Source organism: Gorilla gorilla, chromosome 3, assembly GCF_029281585.2.
Source record: "Gorilla gorilla gorilla isolate KB3781 chromosome 3, NHGRI_mGorGor1-v2.1_pri, whole genome shotgun sequence".
Lineage (NCBI taxonomy): Eukaryota > Metazoa > Chordata > Mammalia > Primates > Hominidae > Gorilla > Gorilla gorilla.
Window position 1 is genome coordinate 91,232,372 of NC_073227.2, and position 16,500 is coordinate 91,248,871.

The window sequence follows — 16,500 nt, forward strand, 5'->3', positions numbered from 1 at the left end:
CAAAAGTGAATTTTGAAATTCACTTTTATTTTTGAAATTTTTTTGTTTTTAATTACAAAAATAGTAAATAAAAATGTGAAAAAGAACATAAGGAATATGAATAATTTCATTTTGCTTGAAACATTTATAGTCACTATTAAGCTAGAATTTAGCAAATATAATAATTTTGAAATTCACTTTTATTTTTGAAAAGGTTTCTTAAAGTTATGAAAATAGTACAAACACCAAAAACATAAATAATACTAATAATTTCATTTTGATACTGATAATTTCATCAGTATTGTTTCTGATATCTTTGGATGAAAGGATTGTTTAATTATTGAAAAGAGAATTTAGAGTAAAGTTTGAAACACAGTTTATATGCTGCCATGGTCTTATGCATGTCATTTAGGTTGGAGGCTTTTATTTCTTGGAATGCATGAAGAGTTTCTCATGGTATATGAGCCCCCACAAATTATACGAAATTTTTTATGTATGTGTGCTTTTGGGGGACCGTAATCTAGAGCTGCACTGTCCAATGTGGCTATTTAAATTTAGGGTTATTAAAATTAAATAAAATTTAGATATTTAGTTCCTTGGTCACCACACTAGCCATATTTCAAGTGCTTAAAAACCACAGGTGGCTAGTGGCTACCTTATTTGATAATGCAGATATAGGACAGGCATAAAGCATTCCGAAGTTGTTTTGGTTGTGCTGATATAGAGTTTTCATCACATTAAGAACCACTGTCTTTAGTGGTTTTATGTGAACTGAACATAGATATTTTGTAATCAAGGTTGGTTAACAGCAAAGTAAGATTATGTTTATAGATTGGCATACCTTTTAGCTGTTGTCTCTGAACATTTTAAGTAGATGTTTAATTTTTTTCTCCTTTTTATCAAACTTAGTATATTTCATGTGTGGATGGATACCAAAAATTTATAGACTTATTTTTGAAAGTACTGCTTGGCTTAGAGCCACCAAGTGGCTGAAAAGCTCATGGAGGGAAAAATGAATTATTTCAACTTTTAAGAAGTAATAAGTAGAGATTTTGGCTAGCGTGAGTAGAGAGACACAGAAAAGAAAATTTTGATGGCAGCAGACAAGAATAATTGTTCCCTGCCTTTTTCTTCCATCTCTTATTACTTGCTTTTAGACATGCTTACATAGAATATATTTACGGGGAAGAAATGAAGAGCAAGGCATTCCTCTTGAATATTTAGAGAAGCTTCATTATAAACATGAAAGCTGGCTCCTGCATAGGACACTGAAGTAAGACTTATTTTTATTTACTATTCATTTTAAATACCTTTGTTACCTTTGTTAAATTTTAATCTAAAATTTGGAAGATATGACTAGCAATATGTAAAATTTCCAGTCATTTTGCTTATTGGTATCTTCCAGAACTAGGTATAGATTTTCATTCTCTTGATTGCAATGAGATCCTATTTCCTTAAAGTTTTTATAACTAGTATCCCTTGGTGGTATTGATAGCGTAATATGTGAAATTTCGCTTTAAGTGATAAAGTAGGAATATATCTGAACATTATTTAGGTACTCTTTCAGAAAGAATTTTGACTTGGGAGATTGTATAGCATGGTTGTTGAGAGGATAGACTTTGTTATTAGTCAGATCTTGGCTCAAGTCCAGTCTTATTGGTGTGTGACCTTGGATAGCCTCTGAGCTTCAGAATGACAATTCTGAGCTTTAGTTTTCTCATCTTTAAAAATGCAGAAATTCCTACTTTATTGACTGCTATTTGTTTTTGAAGAGAATCATATGTTACAGTACCCAGCTGTATATATTTTGTACCTAAGTTTTTGGGCTCCATATGGTAAATCTAGATGAGAAAGAAGGGGCTGCCAGATGAAGTACTGCAAAGTAACTTTAGTGTAAATGATTGACAACATTTTGATTTTCCAAGGACATACGAATGAATTTTTAATGTTTCTCTCTTTTTTTTGTTGCATTTCTGATTATTAATCTCTCTTTTTAAACAGAACCAACTTCGATTATCTTCAGGAGGTGCCTATCTTAACACTGGATGTTAATGAAGACTTTAAAGACAAATATGAAAGTCTGGTTGAAAAGGTAGATTTAGACAGACTACAAACAAATATTTGTTTTTTCTAAAAAAGTGTACTGAGTGGTGAGAAAACAATTTTCTAACAGAAAAGCTTCCATAAAGTTACATTAAGAAACAGTTAAGAGCTTTAGAAGATTTTGGACTGTTTAAGATTCCAGTCCTGACTAAATTCTAGCTTTGTGGCCTGAGCTAAAATAAAGATCCTTCGGAATCTCAGAATCTGACAGATCTCTTAGAAAAAAATTAAATAAATAAAAACAAAATAAGGATTTTTTTTAATCCTTTAGTGCCTCTATCTGTAGGATAGGTAAAATCATGATAACAAAAATTCTTTCTCACCCCCTTTTTCTCTGCTTTGTCCCCATTTCTTCCTCTCTTCCCTACACCACCAATCTTTAGATACTTTAATAATAAACTGCTTGTGAAATTAAATTTATCTTTTTCAACTAAATTCAATATGGAGGATATTTAAAGTTACAGGATATGGATCTCATCTATTTTTACGTTGGCCAAAGTCTTGAGATTAAGGGATTTTAGTTTTGAGTTTCATTTGGGATCATGTCAAGGATTAATTGACATTACTTAATCATTGAGTCATTGTCTTAATCACAGTTCATTTATTGCCCAAATCACTGGGAGTTGACCATATTCTCTTAAGTGAGTGGTGCCCATATTGATAAAGGGAATGGGTGAGAATTTATTGATGAATATTTGAGAGAGAATAGTAAGGGAATTGGTATAACAAACATCCCTATATACCCATGTTGATAACTGAGTGATTAAGCTATAAAGAAGAGAGCACAATTTGTTTGGTTTAGTTTTGAGAAAACTTTGATTTTTCCTTTCTTTTGTGGCATAATGTCTGCTGTTTAATAGAGACTTGACATTCATAAGGGATATATCAAGGATTTTGAAAATCTTGACATTTTATGTAACTACTGTAGCGTATACATGTAGTTGTTTTTCCCATGGTATGAACTAAAGCTTCTCTGGAAAATTCCAATGACCTCTTCATACTACTAATGATGTTAAAAATATAGGATAAATTCACTTATAATACTATTAAATGAAATTAAGTCAGCATTAAGTATTAACAGCCAACCATCAATTTAACTGACTTTGTAAATCACTTTTTAATTTTATCTAACACTTCTTTGTTTTGACTAAGAATCATTTCACATTATTATATTTACTTTTATTAATAATGCTAGCAGTTGACTTTCTTATTAAGGTATTTTTACAAGGCAATAATTTTTGTTTCTTGAGAATTATTGAGTAGCCTAGAATATGTAGAGAACAAGCATATTCTTACATTATGGTCAGTAGGCTAGGTTCATTGACTCCTTACATGATTTTCTGCACACGCTGACATTGCAAAGTATGTGATTCACATATGTGCTTCAGAAACATGACAAATCTACTACATGTTTGATTTTCAAAGTTGCTTGAACTATTGTGCTTATTAATGTTATCAGTGTTAAAGCTGCATATGTCAGTGGTCTATGATATTTAAATGAAGAGATTATAAAATTGGTGTTACAGCTATTTTAGAACTATATCTATCTTAGATTGATAGATGCAGTGGCTCACACCTGTAATCCCAGCACTTTGGGAGGCTGAGGTGGGAAGACTGCTTGAGCCCAGGAGTTCCTGACCAGCTTGGGCAACATAGTGAGACCTCATCTCTATAAAAAACAAACAAAAACTAACCAGACATGATGGTGTGCACCTAGCCAGGAGTTCAAGGCTGCAGTGAGCTTTGATTGCACCACTGTACTCAGCCTGGGCGACAGAGCAATAAATAACTCCTAAAATGACCTTTTAGGTCATTCATCTTTTACTACTGAAGTATTTAACAATATTTCTTTTTTTTTTTTTTCTTGAGACAGTCTTGCTCCGTTGCCCAGGCTGGAGTGCAATGGCACAATCTTGGCTCACTGCCATCTCCACCTCCCAGGTTCAACCAGTTCTGCCTCAGCCTCCTAAGTAGGTGGGATTACAAGTGCACGCCTCCATGCCTAGCTAATTTCTTTTTTTTTTTTTTGAGACGGAGTTTTGCTCTTGTTGCCCAGGCTGGAGTGTGATGGCGCGATCTCAGCTCACCACAACCTCTGCCTCCCAGGTTCAACCAGTTCTGCCTCAGCCTCCCGAGTAGGTGGGATTACAAGTGCACGCCTCCATGCCTAGCTAATTTTTTTTTTTTTTTTTTGAGACGGAGTTTCGCTTATTGTTGCCCAGGCTGGAGTGCGATAGCGCGATCTCGGCTCGGCGCGATCTCGGCTCACCGCAACCTCCGCCTCCCAGGTTCAAGCGATTCTTTTGCCTCGGCCTCCCTAGTAGCTGGGATTACAGGCATGTGCCACTACGCCCGGCTAATTTTGTATTTTTAGTAGAGAAGGGGTTTCTCCATGTTGGTCAGGCTGGTCTCGAACTCCTGACCTCAGGTGATCTGCCCGCCTCGGCCTCCCAAAGTGCTGGGATTATAGGCATGAGCCACTGCGCCTGGCCTATTTTTGTGTTTTTAGTAGAGATGGGGGGTTTCACCATGTTGGCCAGGCTGGTCTGAAACTCCTGACCTTAAGTGAGCCACCCATCTCGGCCTCCCAAAATGCTAGAATTACAGGCATGAGCCGCTGCGTCCGGCCTTAACAATATTTCTTTGGAAAGTAAATGCAATGGCATTGTGGTAGTTACTTATACAGCTGGGGTCTTCAACTATTATATACTTTTAAATGAAGATGAATATTAGATACCTCAAATTAGTCAAGGAATTATACTGATTTTTTTTTCTTCCTTTCCTCAGGTCAAAGAGTTTTTGAGTACTTTGTGATCTTGCTGAAGACTACAGGCAGCCAAATGGTTTCAGATACTTCAGCTTTGTGTATCTTCGTAACTTCATATTAATATGTTTCTTTAGAAAACTCAAGTTTTTAATCATTTTTGTTCTAAGGAAAAAAGATTTTTAAAATGAATCTTATGCAAAACTTTTTGACCAGTTTCTTTTCTTTTGTTTTTTTTTAAAAAAGACATTTAAAGACAAAGACATTATTTCTCATAGCAGGAAATGTAGAGGTAGATGGTTCCAGTATCAGCATAGTGACTGAACTACATTATAAAAGATCCAGCTTCCTTCTGTCATTCCCCTCTTTTGTCTTCCTCAGCAGGTTGGCTTTTTTCCCTGGTGCCTCTCACCTCGTTGGTGACCAGTTTCTTAAACTGAAAGCTTCAATGTTACATAGTAAATGGTAGTGTGTCCTGTGTAAATTAGTGTACCTATTAAAAGTTGCAAAGTGGAATTAAAGGAATCCCTAGAATAAGGATTCTGAAGTTTTATTTTAAATTATTATCTTCTTAACAGTTTAGTCCCACCTCTTACTTCCTGCCTCAGTCTGCTTTCTCTACTGTCTGGATTAATTAGGCAGCCTGCTATAAAGTTAAAGTCACACATTTCTATTTTGCAAACACTGTGATTATTCTTTGCTTTGTAGTTTGCCTTGCTTTGTAGGGTTCTGCTTTAAGTTTTTCTCTTTTTCAGACAAATTACTGATAAAAATGATATTGCTCTATATGTAATATATCCTGAAAGCATTATTTTTTTTTGAATAGGAAATAAAATTAATGAAGACAGAGGCTAGAAAGCATCCATTAATTAATGAGACACACTTAACTATCTCTAAAACATCTATGTGAATATTTGTAAAAATAATGCATGGATTCATCTTAGTTCTGTATATAAATATATTTTCTTTCTAGTTTGTTTAGTTAAGGTGTGCAGTGTTTTTCCTGTCTATTAAACCTTTCCATTTTACGTTTTAGAAAATTTTATGTATTTTAAAATAAGGGGAAGAGTCATTTTCACTTTTAAACTACTATTTTTCTTTCCAAGTCATTTTTGTTTTTGGTTTCTTATTCAAAGATGATAATTTAGTGGATTAACCAGTCCAGATGCACTGATCTTTGCAAAGGAGACTTAATTTCAAATCTGTAATTACCATACATAAACTGTCTCATTATACGTATGCATTTTTTTAGTTTGTTTTTGTTTGGTATAAATTAATTTGTTAATTAAATATTTCTTAAGTATAAACCTCATGAACTACAGTGGAGCTACACTCATTGAAATGTAATTTCAGTTCTAAAAAGATGTAATAATCATTTTAGAATTAAAATTTATTCTACTTTTAAATAAATTATGAATATTAAAGGTGAAAATTGTGTAAATTACTTTGATTCCATTTTAAGTGGAGACATATTTCAGTGATTTTTAGTAACCTTTAAAAATGTATAATGACTTTTAAAATTTGTAGAATTGAAAAGACGCTAATAAAAATTTATTATTTATTTGTCATGACTCAAAAGTTGTCTCAGTGTGGTGGTCATAATAGAATTGAGCCTAATGGTGGTCTGGATTATCTCTTGGATCTATTACCTATATCATGTCTTCCATTAGAATTTATATATTGCTCTTTATAGTTTGCTCTCCTAGAAAGGTAATTAATAATACAAGACTTATTTTTCTCATCCAGAATTTTCTCTTCTGCTATGCCTAAAACTTGAAACTTATACTGAGCCACCTAGAACTTAAGTCTGTCATATGTTAAAGAACAGAGTTGTAAAATGTTTCTAAAATAGAGATATAGATGTTATTGCCTTTGAAAAATGCTAGATACATTGCAACATTAAGTCTGGTAAATAATAGCCTTCATTTGACTAACTTACCTCTTCTTTTAATTTTTTTTTTTTTTTTTTTTTGAGAGAGGGTCTTGTTCTGTTGCTTAGGCCGGAGTACAGTGGCGCAGTTATAGTTTACTATAATCTTAAACTCCTGGGCTCAAGCAATACTGCCTCAGCCCCTTAAGTAGCTGGGACTACAGGGCTTTCACCACCATGATGGCTAATTTTTTAAAATTATTTTTTGTATAGATGGGGTATTGTTGTCCAGTCTGGTCTCAAACTCCTGGGCTCAAGTGATCATCCTGTCTTGGCCTCCCAAAGCGCTGGGATTACAGGCACGAGCCATTGTGCCCTGCGCTAAAAGCTTTTTTTGAAATAGCTTTAGACTCATAAAAGTTGCAAGAATATTACAGAGTTCCTGTTTACCTGTCACTCAGTTATTTCCCAATGATAACTTTATTTAACAATAATATTTTATCAAAACAACTAACTTTGGTATACTACTATTAACTAAACTACAGACCTAATTTGGATTTTACCAGTTTTATGTCTTACTTTAATTCATAAACTTTAAAGCATCTTTGGCTGGCTCTCTTTTCGGACTCAGCCCGCCTGCACCCAGATGAAATAGCCTTGTTGCTCACACAAAGCCTGTTTGGTGGTTTCTTCACACGGACGCGAGAGACATTTGGTGCCAAAGACCCGAGTCAGAGGGACTCCTTTGGGAGACCAGTCCCCTGTTCTCACCCTCACTCTGTGAAGAGATGCACCTACCACCTTGGGTCCTCAGACCAACCAGCCCAAGGAACATCTCACCAATTTCAAATCCGGTAAGCGGTCTTTTCACTCTCTTCTCCAGCCTGTCTCGCTACCCTTCAATCTCCCTGTCCTTCCAATTCCAGCTCTTTTTCCTCTCTAGTAGAGACAAAGGAGACACATTTTATCCATGGACCCAAAACTCCGGCGCTGGTCATGGACTCAGGAAGACAGTCTTCCCTTGGTGTTTAATCACTGTGGGGATGCCTGACTGATTATTCACCCACATTTCATTGGTGTCTGATCACTGCAGGGAATCCTGCCTTGGTGATTCACCCACATTCCCTTGGTGGCAAGTCAATTGCGGGGACGTCTGCTTTGGTTGCTCACCCACATTGCAGCCCCAGGCTGCTCGCCCACCCCCTTCCCCGTGTCTCTACCTTTCTCTTTAAACTTACCTCCTTCACTATGGGCAACCTTCCGCCCTCCATTCCCCCTTCTCCCTTAGCCTGTGTTCTCAAGAACTTAAAACCTCTTCAACTCACACCTGACCTAAAACTTAAATGCCTTATTTTCTTCTGCAATACCACTTGGCTCCAATACAAACTCGACAGTAGTTCCAAGTGGCCGGAGAATGGCACTTTCAATTTGTCTATCCTACAAGATCTAGATAATTTTTGTTGAAAAATGGGCAAATGGTCTGAGGTGCCTGATGTCTAGGCATTCTTTTACACATTTGTCCCTCCCTAGTCTCTGCTCCCAATGCGACTCATCCCAAATCCTTCTTTCTCTGCTGTCTGTTCCTTCAGTCTCCACACCAAGCTCTGAGTCCTTTGAATCCTTTTCTACGGACTCATCTGACCTCTCCCCTTCTACCCAGGCTGCTCCTTGCCAGGCTGTGCCAGGTCCCAATTCTTCCTCAGCCTCTGCTCCCCCACCCTGTAATCTTTCTATCACCTCCCCTCCTCACACCCGGTCTGGCTTACAGTTTCCTTCCGCGACTAGCCCTTCCCCACCTGCCCAACAATTTCCTCTTAAAGAGGTGGCTGGAGTTAAAGGCATAGTCAAGGTTAATGCTCCTTTTTTTCTTTATCTGACCTCTCCCAAATCAGTTAGCATTTAGGCTCTTTTTCATCAAATATAAAAACCCAGCGCAGTTCATGGCCCGTTTGGCAACAACCCTTAGATGCTTTACTGTCCTAGACCCCAGAGGAAGGCCGTCTTATTCTCAATATGCATTTTATCACCCAGTCAGCTCCTGACATTAGAAAACTTCTAAAATTGGAATCCGGCCCTCAAACCCCACAACAGGAATTAATCAACCTCACCTTCAAGGTGTACAATAATAGAGTGGAGGTAGCCAGACAGCAACATGTTTCTGAGTTACAGCTACTTGCCTCCACTGTAAGACAACCCACAACCATGTCTCCAGCATACAAGAACTTCAGAACATCCGAGCCACAGCTCCCAGGGGCTCCTTCAAAACATCCTTGTGGACCTTGCTTCAAATGCCAAAAGCCTGGCCCCTGGGCCTCAGAATGCCTGGTGCCCAAGATTCCTCCTAAGCCATGTCCTGCCTGTGTGGGCCCCCACTGGAGGTCAGACTATCCGACTCACATTGCTGCCGCTCCTAAAGCCCCTGGAGCCCAAACCCAATGTTCCTTGGCCGACTCCTTCCCAGCTGTCCTCGGCTTAGTGGCTGAAGACTGATGCTGCCCGATCGCCTTGGAAGCCTCCTGGACCATCACAGATGCTTTGGGTAACTCTTACAGTGGAGGGTAAGTCTGTCCCCATCTTAATCAATACGGAGGCTACCCACTCCACATTACCTTCTTTTCAAGGGCCTGGTTCCCTTGCTTCCATAACTGTTGTGGGTATTGACATCCAGGCTTCTAAGCCTCTTAAAACTCCCCAACTCTGATGCCAACTTGGACAACATTCTTTTATACACTCCTTTTTAGTTATCCCCACCTGCCCAGCTCCCTTATTAGATCGAGACATTTTAACTAAATTATCTGCTTCCCTGACTATTCCTGGGCTACAGCCACACCTCATTGCCACCTTTTCCCCCAGTTCAAAGCCTCCTTCGCATCCTCCCTTTGTATCTCCCCACCTTAATCCACAAGTATAGGACACCTCTACTCCCTCCTTGGTGACAGATGATGCACCCCTTACCATCCCATTAAAACCTAATCACCCTTACCCCGCTCAATGCCAATATCCCGTCCCACAGCACGCTTTAAAAGGATTAAACCCTGTTATCACTCACCTGTTTCAGCATGGCCTTTTAAAGCCTATAAACTCTCCTTACAATTCCCCCATTTTACCTGTCCAAAAACCGGACAAGTCTTACAGGTTAGTTCAGGATCTGCGCTTTATCAACCAATGGTCTTGCCTATCCACCCTGTGGTGCCAAACCCATATACTCTCCTATCCTCAGTACCTCCCTCCACAACCCATTATTCTATTCTAGATAAAGCTAGCTGACCCCATAGATCCTAAATCCTTTCGCCACTCCTTTCCGTTCCTTAAAAACAGCCCTAGAAGCTGCTCCCACAGTAGCTCTCCCTAACTCATCCTAACCCTTTTCATTACACACAGCTGAAGTGCAGGGCTATGCGGTCGGAGTTCTTACACAAGAGCTGGGACTGCGCCCTGTAGCCTTTCTGTCCAGACAACTTGACCTTACTGTTTTAGCCTAGCCCTCATGTCTGCGTGCAGTGGCTGCCACTGCTTTAATACTTTTAGAGGCCCTCAAAATCACAAGCTATGCTCCACTTACTCTCTACAGTTCCCATAACTTTCAAAATCTATTTTCCTCCTCACACTTGATGCATATACTTTCTGCCCCCTAGCTCCTTCAGCTATATTCACTCTTTGTTGAGTCTCCCACAATTACCATTTTTCCTGGCCTGGACTTCAATCCAGCCTCCCACATTATTCCTGATACCACACCTGACCCCCATGACTATATCTCTCTGATACACCTGGCATTCACTCCATTTCCCCATATTTCCTTCTTTCCTGTTCCTCACCCTGATCACACCTGATTTATTGATGGCAGTTCGATCAGGCCTAATCGCCACTCACCAGCAAAGGCAGGCTATGCTATAGTATCTTCCACATCTATCATTGAGGCTACCGCTCTGCCCCCTCCACTACCTCTCAGCAAGCTGAACTCATTGCCTTAACTTGGGACCTCACTCTTACAAAGGGACTATGCGTCAATATTTATACTGACTGTAAATATGCCTTCCATATCCTGCACCACCATGCTGTTACATGGGCAGAAAGAAATTTCCTCACTATGCAAGTGTCCTCCATCATTAATGCCTCTTTAATAAAAACTCTTCTCAAAGCCACTTTACTTCCAAAGGAAGCTGGGGTCATTCACTGCAAGGGCCATCAAAAGGCATCAGATCCTTTTGATCAGATCAAAAGGCAATGCTTATGCTGGTTAGGTAGCTAAAGAAGCAGCTAGCATTCCAACTTCTGTCCCTCATGGCCAGTTTTTCTCGTTTTCATTGGTCACTCCTATTTACTCTCCTACTGAAGTTTCCACCTATCAATCTGTTCCCACACAAGGCAAATGGTTCTTGGACAAAGGAAAATATCTCCTTCCAGCCTCACAGGCCCATTCTATTCTGTCATCATTTCATAACCTCTTCTATGTAGGTTACAAGCCATTATCCCGCCTCTTAAAACCTCTCATTTCCTTTCCATTGTGAATGTCTATCCCCAATCCTCCACTCTTGACTCCCTCTTGGAGTGGATAGATGATCTTTGCTGACAGGACACACCCCAACACTTTCATCCTGATCAAGTCCTGTTCTTTACTTTTATACTCTTATTCTCGTTCCCATTCTTATGCCACCCTCTACCTCTGCCCAGCTATCTCCACCACAGTATCAATCTCACTCACTGTCTCCTAGCCATTTCTAATCCTTCTTTAACAAACAAAGCCAGCAGGCTTTGCATTTCTCTTTCCTCCAAAATCGCCGAGGCCTCAATTTATTCACTGCTGAAAAAGGACTCTATATTTTTAAATGAAGAGTGTTGTTTTTACCTAAATCAGTCTGGCCTGGTATATGACAACATAAAAAAACTCAAGGATAGAGCCCCAAAACTCGCCAACCAAGCAAATAATTATGCTGAACCCCCTTGGGCACTCTCTAATTGGATGTCCTGGGTCCTCCCAATTCTTAGTCCTTTAATACCTGTTTTTCTCCTTCTCTTATTTGGACCATGTGTCTTCCTTTTACTTTCGCAATTCATACAAAACCGCATCTAGGCCATCACCAATCTTTCTACACAACAAATGCTCCTTCTTTTTTTTATTTTTTTATTTTTTATTGATCATTCTTGGGTGTTTCTCGCAGAGGGGGATTTGGCAGGGTTACAGGACAATAGTGGAGGGAAGGTCAGCAGATAAGCAAGTGAACAAAGTTCTCGGTTTTCCTAGGCAGAGGACCCTGCGGCCTTCCGCAGTGTTTGTGTCCCTGGGTACTTGAGATTAGGGAGTGGTGATGGCTCTTAACGAGCATGCTGCCTTCAAGCATCTGTCTTAACAAAGCACATCTTGCACCGCCCTTAATCCATTCAACCCTGAGTGGATACAGCACATGTTTCAGAGAGCACAGGGTTGGGGGTAGGGTCACAGATCAACAGGATCCCAAGGCAGAAGAATTTTTTCTTAGTACAGAACAAAATGAAAAGTCTCCCATGTCTACCTCTTTCTACACAGACACGGCAACCATCCGATTTCTCAATCTTTTCCCCACCTTTCCCCCCTTTCCATTCCACAAAACCGCCATTGTCATCATGGCCCGTTCTCAATGAGCTGTTGGGTACACCTCCAAGACGGGGTGGTGGCCGGGCAGAGGGGCTCCTCACTTCCCCGTAGGGGCGGCCGGGCAGAGGTGCCCCTCACCTCCCGGACGGGGCGGCTGGCCGGGCAGGGGGCTGACCCCCCCCACCTCCCTCCTGGACGGGGCGGCTGGCCGGGCAGAGGGGCTCCTCACTTCCCAGTAGGGGCGGCCGGGCAGAGGCGCCCCTCACCTCCCGGATGGGGCGGCTGGCCAGGCGGGGGGCTAACCCCCCATCTCCCTCCCGGACAGGGCGGCAGGCTGGGTGGTGGGCTGACCCCCCCACCTCCCTCCCGGACGGGGTGGCTGGCCAGGCGGGGGGCTGACCCCCCACCTCCCTCCCGGACAGGGCAGCAGGCTGGGCGGTGGGCTGACCCCCCCACCTCCCTCCCGGACGGGGCGGCCGGCCGGGCTGAGGGGCTCCTCACTTCCCAGTAGGGGCAGCTGGGCAGAGGCGCCCCTCACCTCCCGGACGGGGCGGCTGGCCGGGCGGGGGGCTGACCCCCCACCTCCCTCCTGGACAGAGCGGCTGGCCGGGCAGAGGGGCTCCTCACTTCCCAGTAGGGGCGGCCGGGCAGAGGCACCCCTCACCTCCCGGATGGGGTGGCTGGCCAGGCGGGGGGCTAACCCCCCATCTCCCTCCCGGACGGGGCGGCTGGCCGGGCGGGGGGCTCCTCAGTTCCCAGTAGGGGCGGCCGGGCAGAGGTGCCCCTCACCTCCCGGACGGGGCGGCTGGCCAGGCGGGGGGCTAACCCCCCCACCTCCCTCCCGGACGGGGCAGCTGGCCGGGCGGGGGGCTGGCCCCCCCACCTCCCTCCCGGATGGAGCAGCTGGCCGGGCAGAGGGGCTCCTCACTTCCCAGTAGGGGCGGCCGGGCAGAGGCGCCCCTCACCTCTCGGACCGGGTGGCCAGCCAGGCGGGGGTCCGAACCCCCACCTCCCTCCCGGACAGGGCGGCAGGCTGGGCGGTGGGCTAACCCCCCCACCTCCCTCCCGGACGGGGCGGCTGGCGGGGCGGGGGGCTGACCCCCCCCACCTCCCTCCCGGACGGGGCGGCTGGCCGGGCGGGGGGCTGTCCCCCCCACCTCCCTCCCGGACGGGGCGGCTGGCCGGGCTGGGGGCTGGCCCCCCCACCTCCCTCTCGGACGGGGCGGCTGGCCGGGCTGGGGGCTGACCCCCCCACCTCCCTCCCGGACGAGGTGGCTGCCGGGCGGAGATGCTCCTCACTTCCCAGACGGGGTGGCTGCTGGGCGGAGGGGCTCCTCACTTCTCGGGTGGGGTGGCTGCCGGGCGGAGGGGCTCCTCACTTCTCAGATGGGGCGGTTGCCAGGCGGAGGGTCTCCTCACTTCTCAGCTGGGGCGGCCGGGCAGAGACGCTCCTCACATCCCGGACGGGGTGGCAGGGCAGAGGTGCTCCCCACATCTCAGACGATGGGCGGCCGGGCAGAGACGCTCCTCACTTCCCAGATGTGATGGCGGCCGGGAAGAGGTGCTCCTTGTTTCCTAGATGGGATGGCGGCCGGGCAGAGATGCCCCTCACTTTCCAGACTGGGCAGCCAGGCAGAGGGGCTCCTCACATCCTGGACGATGGGCGGCCAGGCGGAGACGCTCCTCACTTCCCAGACGGGGCGGCAGCCAGGCAGAGGCTGCAATCTCGGCACTTTGGGAGGCCAAGGCAGGCGGCTGGGAGGTGGTTGTAGCGGGCCAAGATCACGCCACTGCACTCCAGCCTGGGCACCATTGAGCACCGAGTGAGCGAGACTCCGTCTGCAATCCTGGCACCTCGGGAGGCCGAGGCTGGCCGATCACTCGCGGTTAGGAGCTGGGGACCAGCCCGGCCAACACAGCGAAACCCCGTCTCCACCAAAAAAATACGAAAACCAGTCAGGCGGGGTGGCGCGCGCCTGCAATCGCAGGCACTCGGCAGGCTGAGGCAGGAGAATCAGGCAGGGAGGTTGCAGTGAGCTGAGATGGCAGCAGTACCGTCCAGCTTCGGCTCGGCATCAGAGGGAGACCGTGGAAAGAGAGGGAGAGGTGAGGGAGAGGGAGAGGGAGAGGGAGAGGGAGAGGGAGAGGGAACAACAAATGCTCCTTCTAACAACCCCACGATATCACCCCTTACCCAAAAATCTTTCTTCAGTTTAATCTTTCCCACTCTAGGTTCCCACACTGCCCCTGATCCCGCTAGAAGCAGCCCTGAGAAACATCGCCTGTTATCTCTCCATACCACCCCTGAAAATTTTCACTGCCCCAACAGTTCACCACTATTTTGTTTTGTTTTTCTTATTAATATATGAAGACAGGAATGTCAGGCCTCTGAGCCCAAGCTAAGCCATCATATCACCTGTGATCTACATGTATACATCCAGTTGGCCTGAAGCAACTGAAGATCCACGAAAGAAGTGAAAATAGCCTTAACTGATGACATTCCACAATTGTGATTTGTTCCTGCCCCACCCTAACTGATATAATATATTCTCCCCTGCCCTCAAGAAGGTACTTTGTAATATTCTCCCCCGACCCCCTGCCCTTAAGAAGGTACTTTGTAATATTCTACCCCCCAACCCTGCCCTTAAGAATGTACTTTGTACACCTATCCCAAACCTATAAGAACTAATGATAATCCCACCACCCTTTGCTGACTCTCTTTTCGGACTCAGCCCGCCTGCACCCAGGTGAAATAAACAGCCTTGTTGCTCACACACACATACACAAAATAAAACATTTAAAAAAAAATCTTTATTTCTTAAGAGCAGTTTTAGGTTCATAGCAAAATTGAGCAGAAAGTAAAGCATCTCATATACTCACTGTTCCTCCTTTGCCCTCCAGAGCCATCCCTACTATCAGCATTTCCCTCAATACTTGGTACATTTGTTGCAATTAATGAACCTACATCAACATATTACCCAAAGCCCATGGTTTACATTAGGGTTCATTCTTGGTGTTATACATTCAGTGTGTTTAGACAAACGTATATTTATCTGCCATTGTTTTTACTGCCCTAAAAATCCCCGTTTCTGCCTGTTCATCCCCATCATCCCTGCCAAGTAATCATTTTACTATATTCATAGTTTTGCATTTTCTAGAATGTCATATACTTGGAATCATATAGTATGCAGCCTTTTCATATTGGCTTCATTCACTTTTCACTTAGTAATGTGTATTTTTAAGTTTCCTCCATGCCTTTTCATGGCTTTATCACTCATTTATTTTTAGTGCTGAATAATATTCCATCACCTGATGTAAAACAGTTTACCCACTAACCTACTGCAGGATGTTTTGATTGTTCTGAGGTTTTGGCAATTATGAATAAAACTCCTATAAACATCCATGTGCAGGTTTTTATGTGGACTAAGTTTTCAGCTTCTTTGGGTAAATATCAAGGAGAGCAGTTGCAGGATTGCATGGTAAGAATATATTCAATTTTATAAGAAATGGTCAAATGGTATTTGAAAGTGGATATGTGCCATTTTGTATTCCCACCAGCAATGAAAGAGTACCCATTGTTTCACACCCACTTCAGCATTTGGTGTTGTTATTGTTTTGGAGTTTGGTCACTCTTGTAGATCTGTAGTGGTATCTTGTTTTAATTTTGATTCCCTAATGACATGATGTTGAACATCTTTTCACATACTTACCATCTGTATATCTTCTTTGGTGAGGTTCTGTTTGTGTTTTGGGGCTCATTTTCTTATTGTTGAGTTATGAGTTCTTTGTATGTTTTGGATGACAGTCCTTTTTCATGTCTCTTGGAAGTATTTTTTTCCCAGTCTGTGACTTGTCCTACTCCATTGGCATTGTCTTTCATAGAGCACAGGTGTTTTATTTTAATGAAGTCCAGTTTTATCAGTTATTTCTTTCATGGATAGTGCCTTTGATGTTGTAGCTAAAAAGTCATTGTTTTGCCAAAGGTCATCTAGTTATCTTCTAGGAATTTTATAGTTTTGCATTTTAAATTTAGGTCTATTATCTATTTTGAGTTAATTTTTTATGAAGGGTGTAAGGTCTGTGTCTTGGTTTATGTCTTTGCATGTGGATGTCTACAAAGATGGTTGACCATTCAACGATCTTTGTTGAAAAGATTGTCTTTTCTCCACTGTATTACTTTTGCTCCTTTGTTGAAGATCAGTTGACTATATT

General features: G+C 43.3%; 1 protein-coding gene across 2 annotated transcripts in view; it reads left to right on the top strand.

Annotated features, from left to right (window-relative positions):
- Nucleotides 1-6,424, top strand: part of DCK (deoxycytidine kinase) — a 37,262-nt gene extending 30,838 nt beyond the window's left edge. The window contains exons 5-8 of one of the 2 annotated variants that reach the window (XM_055384484.2): nucleotides 1,137-1,252; nucleotides 1,981-2,071; nucleotides 4,114-4,217; nucleotides 4,870-6,424. In XM_055384484.2, the coding sequence (XP_055240459.1) occupies nucleotides 1,137-1,252; nucleotides 1,981-2,071; nucleotides 4,114-4,217; nucleotides 4,870-4,885 (327 nt within the window). In that variant the 3' untranslated portion in view covers nucleotides 4,886-6,424. The remainder of the gene's footprint in view (nucleotides 1-1,136; nucleotides 1,253-1,980; nucleotides 2,072-4,113; nucleotides 4,218-4,869) is intronic. The other variant, XM_004038789.5, reaches the window with a different exon arrangement.
- Nucleotides 6,425-16,500: the final 10,076 nt, after the last annotated feature.